Below are 24,018 nucleotides of genomic sequence, written 5' to 3' on the forward strand. Positions count from 1 at the left end.
CACAGGTTGTGCTGTGCTGTGGCAGGAGCTGGGAGGAGGAGGGACTGGGCGCTGTCGCTCAGTCGTTACCAGCTTCACCGCCGCGCAGGGCAGACCGAGTCTGCAGAGCTGCTCTGCCTGGAGGGTGTCTGTCCATGGCCGCCTCGATGGAGGGAGGTGCCAAGCTGCCAGCACAAACCTGCGCCTGGACCCTCCGATGTGGAAGGCTGTGGGGAACCAGCACGTGCAAACCTCTGCCAGACCCATCAGGGCTTGTTTGGTTTGTGGTGTTCTGAACTGGACTTAACATGCTGGTCCCTTGCCTGGGCTGGTGGGCCTGAGCTCCTGGGAGCAGGATGAGGGTGATTTCTGCTCCTCAGGCACACGGCGTAGTCCCCGGTGAAGGCAGTTCTTCTCTTCTTACAGACAGAGCTGGTCCAAGCTTGCAGAAGACACTCTCACAGCAAGAACCCAGCACAACTGCGCTGCCCTCAGGCTCAGCTGCACGTGCTGCTGGGGCAGCCGCTGCGGCAGCGTTACTCACCTGGTTCTTTGGACCGCTGTAAAATTGGATTCTCCCAAGGATTTCTTCAGGAACAATGAGGAAACACATCTCACCCTTCTTTTATTTCAAATAGAGCAGTGAAGGTTTTCCTTCCTTTTCATCCTTCTCTCTTTTAAAAATTGTGTAGATGTCAGCGACGAGTGCAGAATAGCAGCGTACCAACAAAGTCATGTCCATCATCTTGGCCTCTATAGGAAGCGGATCGGAGTGCCCTGTCCTCACAGTTAGCTCTAATTTGGGGGTCTTTTTTGTCCCTTCCTCTTGGGATGATTTGCATTTTCTGCCTGACTTGGCAGGCTGTGATCTGGCATGCGGAACTGCTGCCAGGCTGCTTGGCTGTAACCACCAGTTGCGCTGGCTTTGCTCTTTGGAAGATGCTTCCAGAGCAGCCTTTCCTCGGGAGCCGCGCGCTTGGCCGGGTCGTCTCTGCTTGTTCAGCACAACGTGGCTCTGGCCAGTGCCTGCAGCTGCAGCATTCGCTTCTGTCATCCACTGGTAACTGTAAATCCTACCAGCAGCTTCATGGCATCGCTGGGGGCTGCAGTTCGAGCAGCCCAAGGTGAAGGCTGTCAGGTGTCTGGCACTGGTAGGACACGGGGCAATGGCTTTGAACAGAGAGGGAATAGAACTAAGGAGGAAATTCTTCCCTCTGAGGGTGGTGAGCACTGGACCAGGCTGCCCAGAGAAGCTGTGGCTGCCCCATCCCTGGCAGTGTTCCAGGCCAGGTTGGATGGGGCTTTGGGCAACCTGGTGTAGTGGAGGGTGTCCCTGCCCATGGCAGGGGAGTTGGAACTGGATGATCTTTGAGGTCCCTTCCAACCAAACCGTTCTGTGATTTGATACACTACACTGAGACTGTGCCCAGTACTTAAAGCATCTTAAAACCTGTTCTGGTGCGATGGTAGTTTTCAACCTGCATTGGAGCCACCAAATTGTCGGTGTGGTGAGCTGCTCTGAACACCAGGTGTAGGACACCCCGAGGGGAGGTGCTGAGGAAGAGTCTGGCTGTGGAAGGCAGGTTAGGTCAAGGCAAGACCTGGGTAGAAGTTCTCGCCCCAGTGGTGTACAGCCTCTAAGGCAGGTGACTCTTCTGCAGCAGACTTGCTAGGGTCTTCTTGTGAAGTACTGGAACAGACTGCCTAGGGAGGTGGTGGAGTTCCCATCCCTGGTGGTGTTTAAAAACCGTGTGGATTTGGTGTTGAGGAACATGGTTTAGAGACCCTGACAATGCAGGGCGAGTGGTTGGACTCGATGATCTTGAAGGTCTCTTCCAACCAAATGACTCTATGATTCTACAGCAGGGAGAAGTGTGGAGTGCCTTTGTTAGGGAGAATTATGCATGTGGGAAGGGCTGGGAGAGGGTCCAGCCTCAGGATATATGTAGTACTTCCCATTGGAGAGCAAAGTGCTTTCCTTGACAAACCAAAATTGCACTTGGATGTGCTTCTGCTCATGGGCAACGTGGGAATGGCTCATTGTCCACACGTAGTTCTGTAGCACGTGTTGAGGTCTGTGTGAACGCAGGTGTGTTCAGTGGGATGGTGGATGCATCTCTGGAGTGGAAGACATCTATTTCCATGCCTGCCTGACTGAGGATTTCATTTCTGTGTTGCATGCAGGCTCCATTTCTGTGTTGCATGCAGGCTCTAGCTTCTCATCTGTTGTCAATAAAGGAGCAAGTGGTGTCTAATGAAGGCTCGTTCAGTGTAACCAGGATCAAAAGCGTCCCAGGGCGTTTCGCTGGAAGGTTATGAGGCTGGTGGAGAAACCGTTCCTTCTGTTCACCTGGGAGCCCCATACGAGTCTTTTCAGTTTTCCCCCATTTCTTTAACTGCCAACTTGTCTCTCGCTTGAGTTTTTATTAATAAACCCAAGTGAAATCTGTTGTTGCAATGAAAGGACCCTGCAACATCTGCCAGATGGATTGTACACAGTCAGTTTATTAATTTGATGGGGCATTTAAAATCAGCTTTTATAATTACATTTTCATTTCGTAACAGATAAAGGAGCTGTGCAGAATGCAAAGTTGGGCTATTGTGGCCTATACTGGGGGCTCACTGACTCTAGAAATGGCTTGTGTTGTACAGCTTGACCCATCAGGGATCTGTGAACTTCATCAGATAATGGGCTTCGAGAGTCCCCCAGTTCTGGGAGTTAGGAAGACTGTAGCCTTGTTGTGCTGGTACCAGAGACTGCACCTTCCCAGGTCTAACATTCCCAAGACCTGCATGGCACAGTGGGTGGGCTGCTTCTGGAAAGAGGACACTGCTAACGTTGGTTCACGAACTCTCCTGGGATTTGGGCATGAAGAGTGTGAGCAGATGTAGCTCTTGAGGACATGCAGCCTGAGCGTGCGGTGAGTGCTCAGCCTCACCGGCGGGGTGCGGGCCCTTGGGCAGCGTGCTCGGGCGTTGAAGGTGAGCTGGGAGTGAACAGGGCTCGGAGCAAAGGATTTAAAGCTGTGTGAAACTTCACAGTGCTTGGCTTCCTTCCAGTTTTGACTCTGTCTCACTATAGACACAGGCAAATTAGATGGAAAGGAAGAGAAAACAATAATAGAAAGAAACTCAGAGCCTGATGAGCTCTGCAACTAAGTGAAGGTCACAGCACAATGCTGCTGCTCAACTGAGGGACTTGACCAAAAAATGGGTCAGTTCCGATGGCTTTTCAGAGCTCAGCAACAGTAATTTACAGCTGGCGTTGAGCAGAGCTGTGCTGTCGGCACGATTCTGGCAGCTTCCCTGTTTCTGGGTCCCTGGTACAGCAGTGGCTCAGAAGTGGAAAACGTGAAGGTGAAGAGTGTGGTTGAGAGGCCATGTCATCTCGTGTTAGCCATTAGGTTAGCCAAACCAGACAGGTTTGGGTGCTTCGTGTAATACCCAGGTTACACGAGAGATTGGCCAGGACGTGGAGTTGTTGCACAAGTAGAGGCAACGTTTGCTTGTTTGCAAGCAAATTATTATGGGAAATTATTTTGGAATAAAACTGCCTAGAGACTTGTGCATGATGGAAGCACCTCTTTCCTCTTGGCTTGATCTTGGATTAGAAGTATGTAGTGGTGGTGTTTCCATGATGTGATGTACATCTAGTCTTGGAGTGAGGTCAGGGTACCTGTTCAACTGTTTTTCATTTTGTAGCCTTCTGGAATTTGTCTTTGCCTGTAACACGTCTTCCAGGGACCAACCCTGCTGGGGTAGGGTTGGATGTAGACTGGAACAAGATCTTAGCAGTGCCAGCAAGGTTACGGCTTCAGCCATGCTTGGCAGCTGCACATCATAGGTAGTCTGGAACTGCAAGTAATCCTGCATGCTGAGGATTTAGGAAGCCCTGAAGCCTGGTGGCATATGGACAGCATCAGTGCTGTTAGCGCGAGGGTCCCCGGTGACCGTCCTCATGGATCACCAAGCACTGCAGATACATGACTCCAAGTGGTATATCAGGTTTGAGGGAAACGCGAACACTGCGTCGGCCTTTTTGCCTCACCATTGAGGGCACCTTACGTGGTCAGGGTGGCTTCAGGATGTCCTCTCCATCGGAGTGGTCAGGGAAGGTCTCTGAAACCCAGGTGTCATACCCCTCTCTGGGCATTGGTGCACGTCCTTGTGCTGCCTGTCGCAGAGGTGCGGTGCGGTGCCCCTGGGTCCGAGGTGTTCCTTACCGCAAGGTTCCAACGTCTCTGGATTCAGATTCTGTATCTGTCCCCCAGGTGGCTTCCCGACAGTCATTTAACAGTAACACACGCCGCGCGGCTCTGTCCCTTCTCTGTAGCTCGTACATAAGATGCAGATGATGATGGTTTTCTGCCCCTCAGGGGGCTGAAGCTAAATTGACCTGTTATCTCGGAATTTGGCCGTGACGGCTGCCGAGGACATAGGAAACCCACAAACAGGGCGGTGGGTCAGACCGAGGTGCAGTGCTTGAGCGCGGCTGCCGGGGTCGGAATCGGAGGGGGCGCACCGGGGTACGGTGTCCCACAGTCCCCAGGTCAGCGAAGGGAAGGGCACGTCTGAGCGGTGCCGGAGTGGCCTGGAGAGAGCTGTTCGTGGGTGAGGATCGCCACGGAGAGACTCGGAGGAGGAATATGGCAGTGCATCCCTTGTATCGGAATAGCCGTGGTGCTGAAGAGAGATCCCGTCTTCCCCGGAGCGAGATGGGGACCATACTGCAGGAGCACACGCTACGGGAACGGGGCCCGTGGCTGCTGCGTCCCCAGCGCGTGCCGGAGGGATCCCCGCACGCACAGAGCAGGAGAGGGAAATTGTCTTGGGAGACAGAAGAGGGGAGGAAGATTCTGCTGGAGCAGGGAGTGAGCCGAGGGCTGGCCTGAGCCCAGCCTCGTGAGTCAGTGGGCAGCTTGGGTGCTCGGAGGGACGTGTCCGATGGGGAGGGGACAATAACAAGTCACAGTGGGGCAAATCTGTGTCTGAGACTGTGTAAGAAGGCAACTTCTGGGATTACTCCCAAAAGGAGCAGCCACATCTCGGTGTGTAGGGGACTCCAGAAAGGGAAAAGCCATGACCACTATGGGTTAGGGGTTTTTTGTTGTTGTTATTTTTTTCATGTCTTTTGGTCTTGGAACCTGTGAAGCGAAGGAAAATGGGAGCTTCAAGAGGAACAGAGGCGGTAGTACCAAAGTAAAGAGTTTTGCGGTCCCAGCCACCTGTGACGTTGCCAGCCCATGTGAAAGGCATATCTTGGTAGCATCTGGAGTCCTGTCGGGCTGGAGACCAGCTTTGTGAGGAAGAGGCAGGACCAGATCGTGGATCTGCAGGTTGTAGAGTCAAACAGCAGAAGAGCTGGCAATTCAGCTACAGGGTGCAAAGAGGTGGTCTAGAAGAGCTGACGCTGCTGAGCTGGTTCTTTACGTAGGTTTGAAGGGTTAAATGAGATTGAAACGAGTGGAAGGAACACAAGGGAAAAACATAGTCTTTGGTCAGGACAACTGCCTTGTCATTGGCAGCTGGCTGGGGTCCATAAGTGTCATTTCAGTAGGGAATTTTCCACAAGATGTGAAGGATGCTACAGTGGATTCTCCAAGGGAGAAGGTTGCAGGTACAGTGGAGGCAGCATGAAATGGTCTGGAAGATGTGTTTGGAGATGAGTAAGGGCTGTGAATGGGGTGGGGGTAAGTAGGGTCAGGTCCGTGGTAGAACAGTGGTGGAAGGTGGATTGGTGCCTCAAAGGGGAAGGTAGAAATGTCTGCATTTGGTGTGAGAGCAGAGAGGGAGCCAGCGAGAGAACCCTCAGGAGTGGCTGAGAAAGCCAAGGGCATCTCAGCAGCTGCTGTGGGATTTTCCTGCAGGGTCCTGCAGCAGCAGGTTAAGGGATCCTTGCAGGCAAAGCCAGCTCGAGAAAGTGGCAGTCACTTGGGCTTCTTTGTTCAGGCCATGGAGCAAACTTGCCAGTGTGACTTGTTTGTGAATGTCTTCAAAGCATATTTAAGCATTTCGCGTGCGCATCCCACCATGACTCGGTATATGCCTCATTTCCATGTTTATAGCTATGCAAATTACAGCGACCTTCAGAGTTGATGGTTGTGTGTATGAGTCGCCCAGCTTGCACCAACGATTTGTAGGCCTCAGTAGACCATTTATTTCTCTTCTCCTGTCAGCACCAGCTTTTTCTTGACCGCTATGGCCTTGCCTGCTCGGTCTAAGGCCCCGGGGGAGAGGAGGGCTGTCACGGCGGAGGTGGGCTCACGGGGACTTCTGAGCCTGGCGCTGCAGGAGAAGGGCCAGACTTTGCAGAAGAAAATGGACCAGACTTGTCAGGAGAGACTGCTGCGAGATGGCATCCACGCGTGCAGTCTGGCCCTGCTGAATTCCAGCTGAATCCAAGCTGCTGCTGTGAGTGCTGTCCTCTTGGTGTGCCAGGCATGAATTGCTGTAGCTTCAGAGCTCCTTGGCACCATCTGCTCCTCTCCCTGCCAGCCCAAAGCTCACGCTCTCGGTACCTCATTTCTGAAGATGTTGTGTGTTTAAACAGCAAGAAAAGTTTGACTGAGCTGACCGAGGCCGAAGTACCTGCCTTCGTCACCTCAGCCTTCACTGGTAAGACCATGCTTCAGCAATCCCAGGTCCCTGAGACCAGTGGGATAGCCCATGGCAAGGTAGGCATACCCTCAGTGGAGGAGAATTTGGTTAGGGAATATTCAGACTGGACATATGTGAGTCCATGAGTCCTTATGAGACACACCAGCAAGTGCTGAGGGAGATGGCTTATGGCTTTGCCAGGCCACTCTCCATTGTCTTCGAAAGGTCATGGTGGTCAGGAGAGGTTCCTGATGACTGGGAGAAAGCAAACGCCACTCCTGTCTTCAAGAAGAGCAAGGCAGAGGGTGCGGGGAGCTCCAGGCTGGTCCGTCTCATCTTGATCCTTGGGAAGGCGACGGAGGAACTAACCCTGGAAACCATTTCCAAACACATGAAGGACAAGGTGGTGATGGGGAGCAGCCGGCTCCCAGCCTGGTTTTGTGAAGGGGAAATACTGCCAAACAAAGCTGACAGCCTTCTGCAGCGAGGCCACCAGCTTGTGGGACGGGAGAGCAGCGGATGTTGTTTATCTTGACTCGCACAGGGTTTTTATCTTGTCTCATGTAACATCCTCAGAGACAAACTGGTGAAACAGGGACAGCTTTACGTTTTTTTCTTTCGTTAGAATAGACTCAGTTTGTGTTACTTCAAAATCTGTGTTCAGCTCGACGCCAGGCAGGCTGCAACTTCAGTCCTTCCAGTCCTCAATCTCACAACGGAGAACTGTGTCATTGAAGAGTCAAGCATAACAGTACAAGAACGGGAGGCTCTGGAGAGCTGGATGAGCTCTCCTCCACGAAGGGCTGGTTTGGAAGTTAGAAATACAAAGTGCCAGAAAAGGGAAGTTTTCCGTTGGGAAGTGTTAGCAGAGCTTCTAAAGCATGGACGAGAGCAGCGGGAAATAAAGGATGGGATCTGGGGCTGTTCCAAACCGTGACAACGTCATAACCTTTGGAGAGCAGGAGCATTTGCATCTCAAGAAAAGATCCAGAGGAGAGACTGAAACGAGTCTCCTGTTTGGCTTGTAAATCAGCTTCTCGTCTGTTTGTTTTTCCCTCGCTTGCTGTAGAACTAATGCCCAGATACCGGCAACCGCGAAGTTCCTCTTCTTTGGGGAATTGGCTTTGGCTGGCGTGGAGCAGAGCTCCGGTTATCAATCACTCTGGTGTTTGGGTTCGGCTGTGACCGACACACGGGCGGCGCGGGGATGGGTCTGGGGTGCTGCCTGTGCAGGTTGGGAGGGGGCCGAACGGGAGAGGGAGCAGTGTGCGGTAGGGGGGGGATGTGTCTGCGCCTTCTGCCAGTTGGGAGATCAAATACCGCAGGAATTCGGGTGTTTATGTGTTAACTGAGTTGTCCGACCAGTTAAACGGCAGCAGAAATCCCAGCCTGGCAGCAGGACCGTGGCCCGTGCCAAGGTGTGCTGCCATTGGCATAATCGCATGTCCTTTTCTCCTGGGCTGAAAGTCCCATAGATGTGCCAGCTGGGGGTTAAGCCTCACGCTGCGTTCCCACCGCTGGCACTTGTCTGCCCTGCCTGGGAAGGACAGCTTTCCCTGCCCCTCCACACATGGCTCGGGATGGGGGGTGAACACCCAGGAGCAGCAGGAGGGAGTTCCCCGGAGGTGTTGGCCTTAATGGACATACCAAGAGCACAAGGACTCCTGTGCGGTCAGGGCTGTTGATGTTTTGGATCAAGACAGGAAAAGAAAAGAAACTGTTTCTTCAGAGATCTTTTGACTTGGAAGGCACCACTGCACGAATGGGTCACAGAATCCCAGAATGGTTTGGGTTGGAAGGGACCTTCAAGATCATCCAGTTCCAGCCCCCCTGCCATGGGCAGGGACACCCTCCACTACACCAGGTTGCCCAAAGCCCCATCCAGCCTGGCCTGGAATACGTCCAGGGATGGGGCATCTACAGCTTCTCTGGGCAGCCTGGTCCAGTGCCTCCCCACCCTCAGAGGGAAGAATTTCTTCCTTAGATCTAACGGAAATCTCCCCTCTTCCAGTTTAAATCCATTGCCCCGTGTCCTCTCACTCCATGCCCATGTCCAAAGCCCCTCTCCAGCTTTCTTGTAGCCCCTTTAGGCACTGGAAGATGCTGGAAGGTCTCCCCGGAGCCTTCTCTTCTCCAGGCTGAACAGCCCCAACTCTCCCAGCCTGTCTCCAGAGCAGAGGTGCTCTTGATCTATAGCATTTTATAGACTCCATCTAACACGGGAATTCACGATCTGTCCCAGAGACCCCTGTGTTACAGATCAGGAAAGCGTGGTGAGCCACAGTGACCTGAAAACACATCTAGCTGCTCTCCTTTCCTGGGTCAGGGTGGTGCAATGGATCGGCCTTGTAAGTGCTTGAGTTCACGTGAGAAGTGCACGTCAGCTGTTTTCTGGATAAAATAGGGGTAAGATCTGGGCACTCTGGATGCAATATGTAAATGGGGAACACCAGAAAGATTGGTGATGATTCTCGCCTCCCTTTTCTCTCCCCTGCCTCATGCACATTTCTCTTCTCCTGGGTGCTCTGGGAACAACCATCATTTTCTCCCTGGCCATAGGAAATGTAATGGTCACGTCTGATGCGTTTCTAAATGTCCCAAACCAATCTAGATCTTCCCTGCAGAGCCTGCTAGCCTACGGTGCAGGGTGCAGCTGCAGGGAGCTGGGAGGTGACAGCTGACATCAAACATACGTTTGCTGACAATGGTTTTCATATCAGAAACCTCAAACTGCTTTGTAGCCTGGAACTGTGCTGGCTACTCTGTGTTAGACCCCAGTTTGCTCTTCAGGCGTAATAGGAAGTGCTGGTTTTGTCTGTAGCTCTTCCGCGGTTTGTGTCCCGGCTCTCCGAGAGCCGTCCTGTCCAGCCGGCGGCTGGTGAGGAGCTCAAGCTGATGGTTCCCTGGTTTAACGAGGACACTCCTGATGTGATTCTCCATTAAAATCTCCTTGACTCTGAATTCATTTAATCTTCAGAGCACGTTTCAAGACTTCCTCTCCGTTCCTCTAAGCTTTGAGCAAGGGAAAAAAGGCTTAATGGGTCGGGAGAATTCTGCTGTGGCAGTGCAGAGCCTTCCTGTCCGCTGTGTCATTTGGGAGAAGCAGCTCTCGGGGGGGCCGGCGGGACAACCCTGCTCCTCAGAGCGACCCATCTTGTCGCCTTGGCCAACCTCTTTCCCTCTCTGCATCCCGTTTTCCTTATGGGGCTGCGATTCCTCTGTTGCTCTGAGGATGTCAGAAGTGACAGCAGGTCGCATGTTTCCAGGAGCTGGTTTCACCGAAGCCCGTGTTGTGTCCGGGCCCCCATTAACAGCCCTTCTTACAAAGGCAGATTTGCTGTTTCAGTTTCGCAGCACGTGGCTGCATGAGGCCACTGTCTACACTGTCTCTCTTCTGGACACGGATGAAAGAAGCTTTTGAAGGCTTCTCGAGGTGCTTCCTTCCTCCAGACCGACCTCTCCTGGCCCCAGACAGATTTTCTGTGCTCTGCCCTTTCGTGTTTCCGCTGCGTTAGCACGGTACGATGGTCATTCCGGCCTTCCCTTTCTCTGGGTGTCCTGCCCGTTCTCACGGACCTGTTTGTTTCTTCCCACAGTGCTGAGTATTGGCGAAGGTGGCTTCTGGGAAGGAACCGTGAAAGGACGGACTGGCTGGTTCCCGGCAGAATGCGTGGAGGAGGTGCAGATGCGACAGTATGATCCACGGCAAGGTAAGCTGTTTGCTTAGGTCCGAGCGTCTCTGCGGACAGGCTGGACAGCCCCAGAAATTCAGAAGGATTCATCTGGAATTTCTGGCAGTCTCGGAGCTTGCCCGTTCTTTGCAATGGGCAGTGGATGCATCTGAGGAATTGTAACTCAAGGTGCTGGTTTATGTTGCTGAGTGCAGCAGCACCCAGTAGTAGACACGCTGATCCGTGGTAAGTGTGTGGTACTGCCGTGAGGAGGGAGGTCACTGGTCCCATTTGTGGAGATGGCTGCAGTGGCAGCATCTTCTGCAGGAGACAGTGGGTGATGGAGCAAGAGAGCGGGACTGTCGATCTGAACCTCCGAGCCCATGTTATGGTTTAGGAGACTTAACAGAAAGCAGTGATTTGCACGTGTGTGTTCTAGTCCAACAGAAGATACTAAAGATGCCTGTGACAGCCCTGGCACTCCTGCCCCTCCGTCTCCAGCCACCACCTAACAGGAATTTGCTGTTCCTGGAGGACAGCGGTGTCAGGAGGAGCTGGGGATCGTGTGTGCCCAAGAGCATAGTGTTCTTGGAGGCCACCAGGACTTAGTGGGTCCGCTGCTGTTGTGGGGTGTCACCACAGCCTCCCCCTTCTCACCGACAGCTGCCCAGCAGCGTTCCCCTCCCAGCCTGAGGACGGGGTGGGAAACACTTCTGGCAAGCCCCAGCTTGTCCTGGTGTAAAGCGACTGACAAGAACATCTGGATTACTTTTTTTCCATGTATTACTGAGGGGAGAAGTGGCCCTGATTTGGCAGATTCAGTGAAGGTCACTTTGCATATTAAATGAGCTTTCAAATTCACACAGCTGGATTCTGGTGAGAGTTAAACCTTGATTGCAGGGTTGGAAACAAAGCTGTAGAAGAGGAAAGAAAATCCATAAAATAAGTTCTCTGTTCTGCACAACAGCCAGTTTTGATGAGTTTCTGGGAGCCTGAACCCACTTACAAAGCCTTTTCTTTGCTCTAATCGCGGTCCTTCCGGAGAGTTTTAAGTGTGTGTGTTTGCACCTGCAGGCAGGTTCCACCAGTGAGCCGCTGACTGTGTGCTGGGATGAGCACGGGGCAGGTCTGTGCTCTGGGACGCTCACACGTCAGTCCCTGTGGGTGAAGCATTAGGTGCCTTTGGGAACTGGTCCCATGGCCATGGAGGGGACCCCACCGGTAGCACCGCAGACCTGCACGCCGCAGGGCCTGATCAGCAGAGATGTTCTCCCCCGCCGCTGATGGGTTCAGCTGTTGGCTCTCCAGTCTGCAGTTCCAGCTTGTGTTCCCAGTGCTCGTTCCTGTGTTCCCTCAAATGATCTTTGTATGTGCTTCCCCGTACTGCGCTGGTCACCCCTGCCTTTGCGCTCTCCTGGCCAAGCGCCGTGTCGGGAGCTCACCTGTGCTCTGGGCCCAGTAGAAGTGCAGCAAAGTGCGTTTCTGTTGTGCTGATGGGAAATGCTTGAGGATAGTGAAGACCTGACTGGGATATTTCTCTTTTTTCAGGAGGGAATAGGGCTGATGAGTTGGGACTTCACCGACAAGGTTCCACCTTCCTGTCCTGCTGCTTTGGAGCCGTGCTCTGGAGCTGTGTCGGTGTGCAGGAGCTGTTGGCCCTCTCCTTTTGTGAAGCTAAATAAAAAAGAGCATAGACTGGTTGGTGTGGTTTATAAGCCCTTCCTGTATCTGGGAGTTCATGTCTGCTGGGTGCTTTCTTGGAGAATGTTACGTGTTTGGGTTAAATGGCAGTTGTGTAGTGAAGTGTGAAAAACAGATGGTGCATGGACACCACAGCTGGAGCCAGAGGTATGAGCACTTTCCTCCAGGTGTCCGTACTGTTTAGGTGTTGGCACGTGCCCTGGCGTGGTTTTGGCTTATGCCGACTTTTACTTTTCCAGACGAAGGTCGAGCACAATTTTGAGGTACAGAGTGTTTGCAGAAGGTGGTTTGGATAAGGCCGTGCTGTTTGTGCACAGAAGGAAGTTCAGCTGTGTGGACATGATGTTGCTCTGCCACTTTTCATCGAGATCAAAAAAAGAGAAGTGTCTTGTCTTCTGATTTCAGCATAGCCCAACAGCTGATTGGGCTCTACGCTGGTGGAAGAGTTTTGGCCCAACTATACTTTTCTGGGGAGCAAAGCCACATCAGACTTGTGGACATCTCCAAGTGTGTTTATTGATTGAAGAAGGTAGCAAGGTTGCATGGCAGATACCTGACTAGACTCTTGCTGGAACAGATTGAAGATGACTGTGACAAGGATGAGATCAGCTTGGGAAATTCATTGTGATCTTCATTGAAATTCAGAGAGAGCAACTTTCAGGGTTGACGTTTTGGAGAGGGTATTAGAATGTTCCTTCAACCTGCGTGTATTTTCATGCTTTGAGGGAAAAGGCCATGAGCTGCATATTGATCTGCCTAAATGAGCCAAGTTCGTCTCCAAGGGTGCTTCTGGGTCAGCACTTCCCTCCCAGGTCCCAGTTCGTAGATGCTGCAGTACTTGTTGACTCTGAAGGAAGATGTCCTGTTGTCCACCTCCGTTACGGGCGCCGAGGCAGAAATGTAAGTTTCTCACTTCGCAGTGAGGGTCTCCTTAGATATCTCCTGTCTGTGAACAGAAATCCTTTGGAGCTCAAATGGAATTTCTTTGGTAACTCAAACTTTCTGTCTGTTCTAAATTTATTTCTTCTGGCCTTACAGTCGGAGATCTCTGCTTTTGCCCGTCTTCCCATGGAGATGATCCTTCTTGTATCATCCTGGCATCCTGAGAGGAGATCCCAGATCTAGTTATCAACCCCACCACTTCATTACAGACTATTATTCCTGTCTGCACCTCCTCTAACACCACACCCTGTGTTCCACTTAAAGAGGTGTGACATTTCTGTTGGATTCAGGGAATTAATCTTTTTATGCCTTCCATGTGGTTGAAGCAGGCCTTGTCTTTCTGCCAAGAGGGCATAAAGCCCCTCAGGTGGTCCTCCCAGCTGTTGGTAGCCTGAAATCTGTGGGTGTGAGAACCTGCACGCAGACACCAGCTAGTCCAGTCTTCCTGTCTCTGGATCGTGATGTGATTATGGCGCATGGACCTGCCGGTGGGCGGTGGGAGTGCCTTCTCTCAGCTCTTGAGCTGCAGCCATGACTGCCCAGGAAGGTCTTTGTCTGCCTGAGCAGAGGTGCTGGCGGAGCTTCGGGCCAGAGGGACCGCGCTGCCGCGTGTCGAGCAGCTCTTGGAGCTCCGTTCACGCTCGCAGAGATGCTGCGGAGTGCCACCAGGGACAGGATGGTGCCATGGGTGGGCAGCACTGGTGCAGGTACCCGAGAGGCTGCAGATCTACATCCAAGTGACGTAGGAAGGGGGTCTTTCACAGTGTGAGCGTGTGTAGGGCGCTGACTAAACTGAAACTGTAAAGAAGGCGGTTTGTCAGTGACTTTCTCAGCGTGTCCAGCCCGTGTGTATGTCTGCCTCCCGATCTCCTTCCTCTCCTCCCCAAGGACATGTCTTTGCCTAAAGGAACCCAGGAGAGGAGGCAGGTGGACAGGCTGCTCAGAAAAGAGGCTGTTCTCTGCCGATGGACTCGGCGGTGGCCAGTCGGATACGGCGAAGGTGTTGGGAACACAAAGGCCAACTGGTCAGCGCAGGGGGGACACTGGGCCCGGTGGTTTGGTCAGTGCGACAGCTGTTATGGGCGAGAACAGCCCGGAGCAGCGTGGCGGTGCCTTGAGGAAAGGTGGAGGTGATGGCAGAGCTGAGGGAGTGTGAGATGCACGGACTGTGCAGGGACAGAGAGAGGACAGGAACGTGCGCCTTTACGTGGCTTTGGAAAACGATGGTGCGGGATAGCCTGGTGATGAGGAGAGGTTTTTGTATTTGATAAAGAAGAGAAATGTGGTGAAGTGCATGGAACTGTCTTCAGTGAGTTAAAATAGAGGTGGAATTTTGAGTGAGTATTTTAAGTCAAAGCTACAAAGACCTGCCCTGACTTGTACTCCTGGCAAAGAGAAATCTTGCGGGTAGAGAATCCAAATGCGGTTGTCCCTGGGCCTCTAGGAATAAGCAAAGCTTTCAAAGAACAAAGATGAGGATTCATCTGGAGAGAAGAAACTGTATCGGGAATCTGAAATCATAAATGTAAGATGCGACTTGCCAGAAATTCAGCTGAGCTGGACCTTGAGAATATTGAGAGGAGTAATTCAGGATGTGAAGAATCCTGCTGTTCAGGGTTCTTCAGCTGTACAAAGAAGAGTAAGGAAGGAGGGTGTAGAGCTACTAAGCAATGAGAACGAGGTAAGAGCAAAGCTAATTTTGTAAAAGTCCAAACCTACCAGAACTGTTCCCTGTCCCAACAGACACGATGCTGGATGGATGGGCTATGGCAGGACTGGTACTGCCAGCTGGGGAGAGCGATACCAGGGCCCTGAGGGCACCAATATGTCTTAATGTCCCTGACTAGCTTCACCTGGGGTCTCCTCCCACACCACTGGTCCCAGGAGCTCTATTTAAGCTGCGGCTTTCAGTCCCTGCCTGAACTATGTTGGAGGAGTCTTGGTCTCCAGTTGAGTCACAGTCACGCCCATCGCTGGCCATGGACCCTCTTGATCCAGACCCCAACCGATGGACTGATTTCCCAGCTTAACCTCAGACCTGCCCAGTGGTCACTAGACCTGGCCTTAACCCCAGCCTGAAGACTGGCTTCTTGGCTTGTCTCGAGACCTGCCCCATCGCTGTGCTCCTGCGTTACAAGCTGGAGTCCTAGTTGGACCTGGCCACCATCTCTGGGTCTGTCCCACTGGCCTTGCTTGAGTGGTGGCCAGCGAGGCCCCTGCCCTGCTGGCCGGGGGGGTCTCCTGGGTTCCTGAACCACCTTCCTTTGGGAGCAGCCCTGCCCTTGCAGCCCCCAACGAACAGGTGACACCAGCATTCTGAAAAAATAATAGGGAAAATTACCGGCACGTTGGCAAGGATTTCAGGGAGGTAACGGTGAACCTTGTGCGTGGGAGTGCTCTGGGCAACCCCAGTTAAGGTGCTCCGAGTTCACTGGTACAGAAGTGTTAAAAACAGATTGTGGGTGAAGGGAGAGGAGGAGGATGGGAGAAGGGGCAGGACAAAACGGTGTTTGTGCTAAAGGAGATTGATTGACTGTGTTGACTGAGGAGATGCCGTTGTTCCAGCTTGTGTGGATTTCAGGACGGTGTCATGTGGGAAATTATTAGTGAAGTTGGAGGAAATGTGGGGGAGCACTGGGAATTTGTCATCTGTCACTAGCTGATTAACGATTTCACCTATTAAATGCTTTCACTAATAGCTGCGGCCAAAAGAAAACCGAAATGTTCTGCTAATGTTTCCTTGTGACGTCTTATGAGGTGAGAACATTTTACTTCCAAAGCTGGATGAGTTGGTGTAACAGAAATAGGATGAAATTCAGGAGGATAAAATGCAGGATCTTGCACTTAACAGGAAATCTCCTCGGTAGTTCTGCGCTAACATTTTCCTCCTTGCAACAACAAGAGGAGGCATGTTGGTGGTTCAGGAGATGACGGTAGCGTTGTGTGTCTGCGAACGAGGCAGACATGAGCCTGGGATGTCTCGTACGAGGCATCTCCAGCATGTGGGAGGCATGAGGAGCTGTTAACATCTGATCTGGAACTGGTTGTTGTTCTGATCGCTGTCTGCAGGAGACTGGATTCACATTGGTCTTGTTCTCCTCATGTGGACACGCTGTTGGGAGCTGTGTGGCTCTAATAAGAGAATTCAAAGTGTGGGCAGCCTCCGTGCGCTCAGTGAGGAGCCGAAGCCTCGGTGGTGGGATCCCTTCTTGGATGGGGACTGAGTAATGGCCTGTAGGGCTGGGACTCGGTACGTGCTGAGCTCGCACGCGCAGACCTCAGTGATACCATTCGGGAGTGTCTGCACTGTGTGAAATGAAATGGGAGCATTAATTGTTCAGGACACAGTTGGTCAATTGTTGGACAACTTTCTGCCGAAGTTGGCAGTGGAATGGCTGCACCTCCGCTTTGAACACAACTCGTTCTTGCTTTGGGTGAATGACAGAGTAGTCCTGAGTCTGTGGTCCAGGGAAACGTTGGGAGAAGGACCTGCAGCTTTGGTTAGAGTTGCAGAGGACCGTTTGGTAGCTGTAGTTGAGGTGAAGCAGCTGTTTGGGATAGGTTGGGGCGCCGTGGAATGTGCATTTGCTGATTACGCCTTGAAATGCGGCGGTCGTGGGGTGGTGTCGGGTCCGGTTTGGGCTCGTTTCACCCTGAGCTGTCGTCCCTCTCTCCCCTGACATCACTCCCTGTGTGTTCTTCAAAATCCCCTTTTGTGGCAGACCCCGGCTGCCTCTCCCGCCTGACGTCGGTGGGACAGACCCCACCGGCCGCATGGAGCTCGCTCGGGAAGCGACACCCAGAAATCCAAGGACGAGTTTGGGTGTGCGAAGCAGAACGTGCCGAAGGCTCCGATGTGTACGTGCGAGCAGCCTGTTGTCACAGTAACTCATCCGAGGACTGAGAGAAGGTGTGAGAGTGGAGCAGAAGCTCCGCCGCGCGCTGCGAGCCGGCACCCGGCCTCGGGAGACAGCCCAGGCTGTCGGGTGTCACCTCGCTCCTGCTGGCGCCTCTCGAGCTGTGCGTGGTCGGAGAGATGCGGCTCCGTCTCCTCCAGGGAACCTTCTGTGCTGTTTGTCCGCGTCCGTGCGCAGATCCGCCCTTGTGCGGGGAACGGAGGGAGGCTCTTGGCAGACCCGATCACGCCGCGTCGGAGCTGGTGGGCTGGAGAGCACCTGCAGACGTGCAGGGTCTGGGCTTTCCTGCAGCTGCTTCCCCACTACTGAGGGACGTACAAGTGTCTCCTCCCTCTGACTCAGCCAAGCCCTGGGATGCCCTGGCAGTGCCCCAGTTCCCGTGCAGGGCCAGGAGGTGGGTGTGCTGCAGACATGCCTGCTCTCCTCCGGGGTAGACAGAGAGAGGATGGGCATCATCTTGAAGGAAGGATGGGCATCATCTTGAAGGATGGGTGTCATCTCGAAGGATGGGCAGGTCTTCAGCGCTGGGAGACGCAGGGACATGGCTGCACAGATTGGGAAGGCACTAGTGCCGGCAGTGGTCAGGGCTGTGCAGAGCGTGTTGGGGAGGCTGGGACTGACTTGTGCAGTAACCCTGGCACGAGTATCTTCTTTATCAGATCTTTTCCTTTTTATCTTGCTTTGGTTCCTGTGGAAGGATGTGGGAGTCAGTAGTGTCCAGGGAGCCATCTGTTTTACATGGCAAACCTCTCCTTACTGCTCCTTGTCTGCCCATTTATTTGTGGCGAGATTTCCAGTTTTTTCCATCATCACAGCATCTAAATTACTAATACATGAAACGATGTTAGCTGAGATCCTAATGGGCTCAGTCTTTGATATTTCTTCTTTTTCTGAGAAAAGAATAATAATTTTAAGGGTGGAATACGCCCCCTCGTATGACAAGGATGTATTTAGTTACTTCCTTGGTACCTGCAAGTAGCAGTAGAGATGGTGGAAGTGTTCCCACTTCTTAGAATCATGGAATGGTTTGGATTGGGTGGGACCTTCAAGATCATCCAGTTCCAACCTCCCTGCCATGGGCAGGGACACTCTCCACTACACCAGGTTGCTCAAAGCCCCATCCAGCCTGGCCTTGAACACTGCCAGGGATGGGGCAGCCACAGCTTCTCTGGGCAGCCTGGTCCAGTGCCTCACCACCCTCAGAATGAAGAATTTTCTTCCTTAGATCTCATCTAAATCTCCCTCTTTCAGTTTAAAGCCATTGCCCCGTGTCCTGTCACTCCATGCCCTTGTCCAAAGCCGCTCTCCAGCTTTTCTGTAGACCCCCTTTAGGTACTGAAAGGTGCTGGAAGGACCTGATCTTCTCCTACAGTGGGTGGTTCTTCATTCTCCCAGTCCCTGCCTTTGCCTTCTGGGACTTGGGCTGTGCCGCTGGAGCTCGTGCCAGTGAAGAGTGAGGCAAAAAAGTAATTGAGCACCTCAGCCTTCTCCATATCCCAGATAGCCAGGCCCCCCGTTTCCTTCCAGAGAGGCCCCAGGCTTTCCCTAGTCCTCCTTTTAGCACTGACACGCCTATAGAAGCTTTTCTTGTTGCCCGTGATGTCCCTGGCCAGATTTAACTCTATCAGGGCTTCAGCTTTCCTGACCTGATCTCTGGTTGCTCGGACAATTTCTCTGTATTCCTCCCAGGCTACCTGTGCTTGCTTCCACCCTCTATAGACTTCCTTTTTGTGTCCGAGTTGGTCCAGGAGCTCCTTGTTCATCCATGCAGGCCTCCTGGTGTTCCTACCTGACTTTCTCTTTGTTGGGATGCACCACTCCTGAGCTTGGAGGAGGTGATCCTTGAATATTATCCAGCGTCCCTCCAGGGCTTCATCCCATGGTACTCTACCGAGGAGATCCCTGAAGAAGCCGAAGTCTGCTCTCCTGAAATCCAGGGTAGTGAGCCTGCTGTGCACCCTCCTTGCCTCTCTAAGAATCTTGAACTCCACCATTTCATGGTCACTGCAGCCAAGGCTGTCCTTGAGTGTCACCAGCCCTTCTTTGTTGGTGAGAACAAGGTCCACCATGGCACCTCTCCTCATTGGTCACTCTGTCGCTTGGAGAAGGAAGTTATCATCAGTGCATTCCATGAACCTTCTGGATTGCCTCTGCCCTGCTGTGTTGTCCCTTCAACAGATATCGGGGTGGTTGAAGTCCCCCGTGAGGATCAGGGCTCATGAATGTGAGGCTGATCCTATCTGTCTGTAGAGGGCCTCATCCACTCGGTCCTCCTGGCCAGGTGGTCTGTAGCAGACCCCCACTGTAACCTCACCTGACCCTGCCCTCCCTTTAATCCTGACCCATAAGCTCTCCGTCAGCAACTCATCCGTCCCCAGACGGACTGCCTGTCTTTCCTAAAGTGCCCGTATCCTTCCGTTCTGACACTCCAGTCATAGGACCCTGCTGTGGAAAGGCTTTCAGTGGAAAGAATTAGGAGCTTGAACCACCTTTTGGTCAAGAAATGAGTTTCTTGTGTAAGAAATATTTTGTAATTGGAATAACAACTGTTGGGTGCTTCAAATTATTTACAAGTCTAACAGTGAGAGCATCTTGCTGTCTCTCTTAGTGGCCAGCATAGACACTGGAAGAGCAGATGGTAGAACAATGGGATCTTAAAAAAAAACCACAACTAGCATCGCTGTTTCTGAATCATCCATTCCCATGTTGGATAAGAGAGTCTGAAGTATCTTCCAGCCTGGCACATCTGAGGCGCTGGAGCACATCACCATGGAGGAAGGTGAAGTGTTGGTGTGCCTGCGTGGCCCCGGTGGTCCGATGGTGGTCCAGAGCCCAGCTGAGCCTGCCCGCTCTGGTGGTCCAGAGCCCAGCTGAGCCTGCCTGCCCCTGGAGAGTGGCTGTTTCTGTGCCCACTGCTGGGCTGAGGAGGGGAGGTTGCAGAAGTCGTTGGCTGTTTCTTTTGATAGAGGGCACTGTTGTTCTTCACTCGTCTGATGCCAACCTCAGGTGGTGACGTGAGCACGTGGGTTGCAGAGGAGGAGGAGGAGGATTGTGGAGGATTTTGGTACCTTAATGAAATACAGTGCTCTGATTTCCTGCGGTGTATCGATCATCTCCCTCCTGGAGGTCTGCACCAGCCTTTGGGGACGTCGGGTTGTTTTGTCGTGGTACCCATGTCATAGCTTTGTCTCTGTGTGTCCTGCATGCAAAGGGACGCGTTGTCTGTTCCACCTTCTCTTTTGTTTTCTTGGTGCGTTACGGAGTCTGCCTCGGCTGGCAGTGGTCCTCCTCTGGAGAACTCTCTCATAGAGCGAGACTGGGAACGTGTTCACTAACGGGGCTGCTGCCTCATCCACAGGGAGACGGGATGGTGCGTAGAGCGATGGCACGGAGTGGGAGTCCTGCGGCTGAGAGGCTGTTGGTGTTCCCTGTAGCCAGTTGTATGGGTCGGGTCTCGTTGGTTGTAGGGCTTCGCGTGTAGCACCCGTGTACCTTGTTGGAACTCAGCAACCGTTGCTTTTGACAAATACCTTGCTTTTGGGAAAAAGACTGCGCTAGGAGAGGAAGGATGGACAGCTATGCTTCCCAGGGCTGGGAAGGAGAAGCCCTGGCTGAGCAGTGAGCGCCGAGTCCAAACACTGTGGCTTTTCCCCACAGGATTTTTGAGAGTCCTTGCGTGGGAGGAGGGAGCTCCTAAGGAGGCGTCTGCCTCATAGCAGCAGGTTGGAAGCCACAGCGGCACAAGCGCAGCCTCAGGAGCCAGAGCACCATCCCGAGAGCCCCCGTGGGAAGGAAGGCCCCTCTTTGGCTTTTCCAGCGACTCGATGTGCTGTGGCAGAAAGACCAGCGAGAAGATGGATGTGCAGACGCTCCACTGCGGCTGCGCTGGGGAGTGGATCTGCACCTTGGTGCTGCACGACGAGCGCCTGCACTTGCTGACAAGCTCAGAGGCAGCTTTCCCGGAGGATGCCAAGCAACGGCTCCTGTGCCGGGGGCACCTGGGAATCGGTGCAAGTGCTGCAAACTGCCCTGCTGTGACTTTGCGTTCACCTTCTGACTTTGAGTTCAGTCCCGTCCTCTAGTCTGTGTGCTTAGTGGTCCTGGAGAGAGACGTCAGCATAGAGTCACAGAATGGTTTGGGTTGGAAGGGACCTCAAAGATCATCCAGTTCCAACCCCCCTGCCATGGGCAGGGACACCTTCCCCTAGATCAGGTTGCTCAAAGCCCCATCCAACCTGCCCTTGAACACTTCCAGGGATGGGGCAGCCACAGCTTCTCTGGGCAACCTGTGCCAGTGCCTCCCCACCCTCAGAGGGAAGAATTTCTTCCTTAGATCTCATGGAAATCTCCCCTCTTTCAGTTTAAAGCCATTGCCCCGTGTCCTGTCACTACATGCCCTTGTCCAAAGCCCCTCTCCAGCTTTCCTGTAGCCCCTTTAGGTACTGGAAGGTGCTGGAAGGTCTCCCCAGAGCCTTCTCTTCTCCAGCCTGAACAGCCCCAACTCTCTCAGCCTGTCTCCAGAGCAGAGGTGCTCCACCTCTTGGATCATCTTTGCCCTTCATGAAGCCATGATGGCTGTCACCAATCACCCCCTTATTTTCCATGTGCCTTAGCATAGTCGCCAGGAGGATCTGCTCCATGATCTTGCTGTGCATGGAGGTGAGACTGACTGGCCTGTAGTTCCCCAGGTCTACCACCTTTTTTCCCTTTTTAAAGACGGGGGCTATGTTTCCCCTTTTCCAGTCATTGGGAACTTCACCAGATTGCCACGACTTCTGAAATATGATGGATAATGGCTTAGCAACTTCATCTGCCAGTTCCCTCAGGACCCGTGGATGCACCTCATCTGGTCCCATGGACTTGTCCACCTTCAGGTTCCTTAGGCATAAGCTGAACATCTGTGTCTGCAGTGATGGGTGTACGACCACTGGGCTCAAGCAGGGCGTACCAAGGAATGGGACAAAGCACTCAGGTTTCCTGTGCCAGTTGCGTATGAACCTCCTATCGATGCCTTGGTGCTCGTAGCCCGTTTATCTCACTCGCGCTGTGTCTCCAAGGAGTGAGGATGTGGTTATCTCAAAGCACTCTTAGGCTGACGCTTGAACCATTCAGAACGTGAGGGAATTGGAAATGCAAAATAAATGCAGTTGCCCAAAGTGGTTTCCCTTGGGCTGATTTGTGTAGGACTGTAAAAGAAAAAAAAGTCTGTAGCATTACTTAATTAAAACAAAACCCCCACGTCATGGCTATTTGGCCTTCTGCAGAAAGAATTTGGACTCAGCAGGGTGGTTTTATTGCCATTGCAGAGCACAAGGAACAAGAGGCTCCCTGGACCCGGGGTTGGCACTGGTGGCCTGGGAGGGGAGCTGGTGCTGGTGCAGGGTCCACGTGGAGTCATTCCGAATTCTGCATCTCTTGTTTCAGCAGAGCACTAATCTGCCCGAGGTGGGCTCAGGCTTATCTGTACTTTATTCTGGAATTCTGGACAGAAGTCAGTCCGTTTATCGCCACCCGAGTGCCTGACCACAGCCTGGTTGCTCCCAGCTCTGTAAATTTTCGGCGGGTCTGTTGATGCTCCGTGAGTTGCCGTAGTTAATGTCTTCTGATGGTTTTTGTTTCCAGCTGATTTATGTCTTATTCGTGTCTGGCGCTGTGTTTGGTATTAGCGCAGACGATGAGTTAGAATTTCTGTCTTTCTTTAAGCAACTGCATCATTGTTAGTTGCTAACAGCTTCTGATGCTCCTTTGTACCATGCGCTTCCCATTGTTTCAGCAGCTCAACAGTCGTAAAGGAAACGGATACAAATCCTTTGGTGGCTAGTTCCCTGCGTTTCTCAGTTAACTTTTTCATTTCTTATCTTCTGGAGCTTGCAAGAAATGTTTGTCCAGCTTCAGGCTGCTGGGCAACTGGTGGATGGCAGAGGCCTCCGAGGTGCCTGCCCTCGGAGCTGGCTGGACAGTCTGAACCCCAAGGCGTGTGTGTGAACGTGCCCTTGGCATTTGCTCCGGGAAGCTTTTTGGTTCCGGCAGTTCAAGTTCAAACTGGGGGGGTCCGAGTCTGGAGGCCATCAGCAGCGCTTGCCTTGCCGTTGACCGCCCAGGGGACGCGGGCGGTGGGGATGGACCTGCCGGGGCCGGGTGTCTCGCTGCCAAGCGTGGAGCTTTGGTTGACGTTGGGTTTCCCTTAGGCGACCCGGATCTGCTCTGTGACTGTGCCATCGGTTTGTGGTACGTGCTCAGAAGGTACAACACGATACAGCATTGCTGTGGTGGCCCAGGTGACCTGTTTAGGCAACAGCAAAATGAGTGACCTAATGGAATTATTAAATAATCAAGTTTTTATGGGCTTTTACATGCGCCTCAAGATCAGTGACAGTCTGTCATGCCATAACTGCAAGAGTCATCCCTTTAAACACTTGACTCAGCTTTCTTCTGCTCCTCAGTCCCTCGCTCTGTGTTCCAGGGCTTACTGAAGATGTTATTCCCAAGAGATGATCAGTGAGGTCCTGAAAAGATCCTGGCTCAGAACCTCGAACTGCTCATTTTAAGGTGCTCATCTCTTGGAGCTGTTGTTCAGCATCTCCTGTAGTCCCCACTAGAACAAAGACTCCCCAGTCAGTGTGCATCATCTTTGCTGTGTATGAGGGGAAAAAAGAGCTCAGCCTCAACTGCATTGATTTTCGTTACTGTAAGAGACGAGCAGCACTGCCAGGATATAAAGACCAGTAAGTCTGATTTATTTTTTTCTTTTTTGCATCTTGCAACTTAGCAGAAACTAGAATAAAGTAGTATTTCATTGACTCTTCCTCATTTTAAAACCTTTTTAGGGCGAAGTCCACTAGATGTCCTACAAGTCTTTGAAGTAGTCAACAAGGTCCGAGATGAGGATTGATGCAGTGTACCAGGGCTTTCAGAAAGCTGTTAAGTTGGTTTTCTCAGAGTCTGCTTAAAAAAAAAAAAAAAAAAAGAAAAGAAAAGAAGAAACTGGTTGAAAAATAAAAAGCGAAGGATAGAAGTAAGCAGGCAGGTTCTACAGCAGATGGAGATTGTCCATGCATGGTGGGCCACAAGACTTTCCAGATGAGGAGAGACTGAATTAAAAAAAGAGGCAAGTTTGGGGAGATTGTCAGGAGAATACAGCAGGAGTCTGAGACAAAGTCTGGAGAAGTTCAGTGATTTATTGTTTGTCTAAAGGTGAGAATTAAGGGACA

General features: G+C 52.4%; 1 protein-coding gene across 2 annotated transcripts in view; it reads left to right on the plus strand.

Moving 5' to 3' along the window:
* The window catches only part of SHANK3 (SH3 and multiple ankyrin repeat domains 3), a 343,838-nt gene that overhangs the window by 190,318 nt on the left and 129,502 nt on the right, over positions 1-24,018 (plus strand). For both annotated transcript variants that reach the window (XM_086609695.1, XM_086609696.1), the window contains exon 12: positions 10,173-10,286. In XM_086609695.1, coding sequence (XP_086465821.1) covers positions 10,173-10,286 — 114 coding nt within the window. The remainder of the gene's footprint in view (positions 1-10,172; positions 10,287-24,018) is intronic.

This window comes from Tauraco erythrolophus, chromosome 4 (assembly GCF_009769465.1).
Source record: "Tauraco erythrolophus isolate bTauEry1 chromosome 4, bTauEry1.pri, whole genome shotgun sequence".
Classification (NCBI taxonomy): Eukaryota; Metazoa; Chordata; class Aves; order Musophagiformes; family Musophagidae; genus Tauraco; species Tauraco erythrolophus.